At 41.3% G+C, this 5,392-nt stretch overlaps 1 protein-coding gene across 1 annotated transcript; it reads left to right on the forward strand.

The window, feature by feature from the left end:
• The first annotated feature begins 1,271 nt into the window (after positions 1-1,271).
• Positions 1,272-4,767, forward strand: LOC139618329 (uncharacterized). Its single transcript, XM_071474179.1, has one exon. The coding sequence runs from the start codon at positions 2,325-2,327 to the stop codon at positions 4,668-4,670; it is 2,346 nt and encodes a 781-aa protein (XP_071330280.1). The 5' UTR covers positions 1,272-2,324; the 3' UTR covers positions 4,671-4,767.
• Positions 4,768-5,392: the final 625 nt, after the last annotated feature.

Here is a 5,392-nt window from a genome sequence, read left to right on the forward strand (position 1 = left end):
TTACACACACAGTCTAGGTTCAGACAGTGGAACTGTGTTTGGTAAAGCAGCTGTCCTGATAAATACTGAGCTCCATCAGAGCTTCAAAGCTAAAAATGTCTGTATCCCCAGGAGAGTTTCCTGTCCTGTCAAGTTTACAACTACAGCTCCTTCCCCCACTCCACTATGTACTGGGTGTGTTTTGTTTTCTAGACCAGTTCACACAGAAACAAGTAAAATATTTGAAACAATCTAGGTTACCATCCAACTGGTTGGTGTGCAGCACCCTGGGGATGGCTTCCTCAGTGTTTACAGGCTTTCTTCAGCGATTAAGAGAAATGATAGAAAGTATGGTGTTAAAACGGCCTCATAACTATTCACAAAGACATGATTCACGTGATTTATATCTGTACCTGTGCCTCTAATTTACAGCTCATATATTCATTTGTACGTCACCTTAGAATTTTTAAATGTAAATATAGTTCTTAATCTCCACCTATTCATGTCGATCCTTTTGCTGTTTTGTTTCACAAAAAAATGATAAATACAGGAGCACCAAGTGCTTTCCAGCAGATGGGGTTAATGCATCATTTACAGATGCCAAATACTGTTAAACTAAACAGAAGAAGAAAGAGCTCAGATCAAACAACGTGAACTTGTTTGTTACTAGTTTTGAGACTTTTTTTTTTACCACTGTAGAAAGCTAACTAATGCACATTATCATGTAGGTAGGAGTAAATTAATGTCATGAGAACATTTCTCATTATTTCTGAACTATTAAGTCAAAATTTTGAAAATGTTTCTCATTATTTTGCAGTACTTAATGATTTTGCCATACTAACTCATTATTTTGATAAAGTTTCTCACCATTATTTTTGAGATATTTGCAGGGGGAATCAATCGTCAATCATATATAGCTCTACATCAAGTTGACACCACATGGCAGCATTGAGTGATGCTGCAGGTAAAGTCTGTATGGGTGCAACAGACTGGTTCATCATGCATGGGGGAGATCTCACGGTTTTTGCCACAAACACGTTCAACATATCCAGGTTATCTTTTTGTTCTCTGGCTTAACTGAACCTAAGAGCCATGCTGGATAACCTGTATGTCGAAACTAGTTATTGACTGACTAAGTTAACACTTGTTAGAAGCTCTGTTTAAACCAGAGTGGACACATGGAAAGACTCAAACAGCAGAACGATTCAAATGATCTATAAAACATCTATTGCTCTTGATTATTTGTCATTAGTTGTCAACGCCTGAAGCACTGATGACTCAGTTTTTCTAGTAATCTGACTGGTCAGTCAGGCTGTCGATAGATTTTGACCTTATCCTTTCAAGTTTGCCTGTTTCAACATAAGTTACCATGGTGATCTTCCCCAGTAAGATGTGGACCTAGCTAATAACTGAAAAACAAGAGTTAAATTCAGATTACATTCATCACACAAAGAAGATTCCATGATTCCTTGTTAATAAATCTCAAATTGTTTATTTTTTTCTCAGCTTTAATTTAAAAAACAGCTGGAGGAAATATGTGTTATAAAACGTTTGACCGGTTGTGTATTAGGTTATAAAGAACTACTTACTCTCGTGTGTTAACTATAATGTACGTGTTTTTTCTAACGTAATAAAAAAAAAAGAATAATAAAAAAGAAAGAAAGAAAGTGAGGGCAGCTGCTCTGTGCTGTCATTCCGGCTCCTCTTTAAACAGCCCGAATGGATGAACCATCAGAAATGTCCATTCAGAAAGAATCAAGACGTAAAAAAACAGTAAAAGTTGTTGTTAGCGGTCTGCTGGCAATCCCATGACGCCTTGGGTTGAGTCTGGCAACCAATCAGAGGCTGTGTTCCTGACTTGTCGACCAATCAGAGGCTGCGTTTCTGACTAGGCACGTGTGTGACACCTCTGATCTCAAACGCATTGGGCAATGAAATAACATGAGACTGACCCATTCTCTCATCTATAGCTCTACTGTCAGAGCAGCGCCCCAAATAATAGCGTAAATGAAACGTGTAAATTCAGCTCTGCTTGTTTGGATTGCATTTTAAGGCGTGCGTCCAGGCCGCATTAAACCTTCAATAAGCTATACAGCTGTCATGGAAACGAACCGGAAGTGATGTCAGAAGACGGGCAGTAGTTCAGATCAGAGGCTTTGGAATGTGATGATGTCACAGCATGAGAGCACTGAGAACAAAGGCACCAAACTTTGAAACAGATCAGTTTTAAGGTTTGTCTGAAGAGAGAATTGCATAAATCCTCAGTGCTGTGTATTGACAAGAGTCAGTCCTGACCTGAAGATATTATTACGCACCCAAAACCTGGGCTTACTCTTATTGTTAAGATGGAAGTTGTGTTTGATACATATGTGCCCATGACCAGGCCAAAAATGACAAAGCTGGACAAGGCCATAGCAGCGAAGGAGCGACAAATTGAACCCCTTGAACAAATGATTGTGTTAGAAAATGACAAAATTGAACAATCTCTCAAGGCAGTTGAAAAGAAGACTAAAGATGCTGAAACATTGTATGAAAAACAGCACACACTCAAACAGGAGATGAATGCTGCAATTGAGAAGTTAAATGATGAAATGGAGACCATAAAAAGTGAATCTGCCAATTTCGAGAAAATGTTAAAAAAATGTAAAAGACACAAAAACACTATATTTAAGTTGATGTGTTCAGAGTGGCAGAAGTCCCAGGAAGACATGATCAGAAAAGTGGTCGCAAATCCTAAAATGGATAATCACAGTTTAGAATATGAGGAGAAGCCAGAGCAACAAGTCTCTGATTATCAGCAGGTATTTGATGAAATGGCACGTCTGACAGACCAGAACCTGTCCCTGATTAATAAGATCAACAAGGACAAGCCCGTATTGGACGAAGTCCGGCATACCTTGCAGAACACCTTGAAGAAAGCGAAAGAGGCTGATGACTTACTAACATTGCAGGTAAATGAGAGCAGGAATAAACTGAATGAAGAAAAGATGAGAGTGGCCATGTTAAAAAAGATGGTTTGGATCCATGAATCTTTAAAAACAGCTGACGAGGACATTATGTTGGATGCTCTTGGTAAAAAGGTGAAAAACATTTATCTCAGATTCGTGGATAAGCGAGCGCACTACCTGGACACTCTGGAGATGCTGTGTGGTATTGAGAACCATGTTTTGTTACTGCTCCAGGTAATTGAAGACCTCCCTGAAGAAAGCCTGGAAACACTGAGGAAGATCAGGGAGAATGCGAGGAGGCAGAGGCTCTATGAGGAAAAGCTGAGGCTAGAGGCAGAAAGACAGCAAGAAAAGCAGAAAAGGTGCGAGAAAAGAACCAGGGGTAGCATCAAGAAAAGAAGTAGAAAAAATCTGAAACCAAAATGGTTTGACTGCCAGAACGCACAAGTCAACAATGAGGACTCTGAGACACCTGATGAGATTACTTGGGACATAGAGGCAGTAGGCATGGATTACAATGCCACTATGGCTCTGTGGAAAGACTGGAAAATTAGCAGGGCTATAAGACAGGCCGAACCTCCAAGGCAGCACAAAGTGCAGGCAACCTTGCCAACCAGATATAAAGAGACAGACAAGGACCAGCACAATCTGAGGCCGCCCTGCCTCCCACCCATTACCAAAACAGGTAAAGCTGCTAAGGATTCAACTGGAGGAGGGTTTGGTTCCACTTTTGGCATGGCTGGGTCCAGTCATCTCTCTGCTGTTCCCATGAAACTGAGAATTGGTGGGGCTAAACTTCCAAGTATCGAAAAGCAGCAGAGCCATAAAAAACTCGAACCCAAAAAATGTGATGAGACCAGCAGCATCCAACCGCAACATACCTGCCGCCCCTCTGCACCTGTTGTTGGTAACAAGGGTGCTACAATGCTTCAGCCTATCCGTGTTCATGGACAGAAGAAGATACAAGAGAAAGAGCAGGAGAGCCTGCCAATCAGGTCCAAAGAGACAGACGGAGGCCAGCCCAATCTGAGGCCAACCCGCCTCCCACCCATTATCAAAACAGGTAAAGCTGCAAAGGATTCAACTGGAGGAGGGTTTGGTTCCACTGTTAGCATGGACGGGTCCAGTCATCTCTCTGCTGTTCCTGGGAAGCAGAGAATTTCCTGGGCTGAACCTCTGACTACTGAACAGCAGCAGAAATGTGAAGAACTAGAACCCAAATGTGAAGAGACCAGCAGCATCCACCTGCAACAGTCCTGCCGCTCCTCTGCATCTGTCGTCTGTAACAAGAGTGTTACAATGCCTCAGCCTGTCTGTGTCCCTGGACGGAAGAAAGTCCAAGAGAAAGAGCAGAAAAACCTGCCAATCAGGTCCAAAGAGACAGACGGAGGCCAGCACAATCTGAGGCCAACCCGCCTCCCACCCATTATCAAGACAGGTAAAGCTGCAAAGGATTCAACTGGAGGAGGGTTTGGTTCCACTGTTAGCATGGACGGGTCCAGCGATCTCTCTGCTGTTACCAGGAAGCAGAGAATTTCCTTTGCTAAACCTCTGACTACTGAACAGCAGCAGAATCGTAAAAAACTGGAACCCAAATGTGAGGAGACTAAAAGCATCCACCCGCAACAGTCCTGCCGCTCCTCTGCATCTGTCGCCTTGAAGAACCAGCGGGCCTGTGCAGCACCATCAAACACCCACCTCCCCCCTATCCGAAATGCTGTCAAGCAGAGGTCCAAAAACTAATCATCTGGACTTTTAATTCCTTAATCCTTACCTTTCCTTTTCCCTTTCTTCCCCCTTCTTTTTCTTCTTTCTTTCTTCTTCACCTCACACCTCAACACCTCACTTCTGGTTCAGGCCTGAAAACTTTGGCCTGAACCAAAACCTGGCTGTGAGGCATATAAACCCGTGTGTGTCTAAAACAAACAAACAAAATAAAACCAAATAAATGAATAAAAATCAACCAACCAAACAAACAAAAAAACACAATAAAAACAACCAAATAAATAAATAAAAATGTGAACTGATATTTTAATGTAAAAACCAGTTTGAGTGTTTTAGATGAGCCATATCACCACCACAAACTAACCTTTGTTACATGTCAAACTGTAGTTGGATTTACTTGTGATTCACGTGTGGATGTAGTTTAAGTGGTTTATTCTGTGGTAACTGTGATACTAAGACATACTGCAGTTGGTGAGAACCCATCTGTGTTTGCACATAGTCATTAAGCACTAGGTTCTACATGGAACATGAAATAAATTAAAGTCACTTTAATCAGAGCTTTCCATAAGCACTGCTGCCAGCCAAATAGTTGACTATTATTTAAGTAGAGCCTACAGTACAGCTTATTTATTATATTCACTTTAATAATAAAATAGTTTTGATTGACAAGTTGTGATTCATTATGCATGTATATTTTTTATGACCACATAGCTTCTGCATCAAAACAATGTGAGCATGAC

This window comes from Trachinotus anak, unplaced genomic scaffold, assembly GCF_046630095.1.
Source record: "Trachinotus anak isolate AG129_WGS33_773 ecotype Australia unplaced genomic scaffold, CSIRO_AGI_Tana_v1 ptg000003l, whole genome shotgun sequence".
NCBI lineage: Eukaryota > Metazoa > Chordata > Actinopteri > Carangiformes > Carangidae > Trachinotus > Trachinotus anak.

Excerpts from the sequence above, each read along its gene's own strand:
- LOC139618329 (XM_071474179.1), top strand. The coding sequence starts at position 2,325 with ATGGAAGTTGTGTTTGATACATATGTGCCCATGACCAGGCCAAAAATG.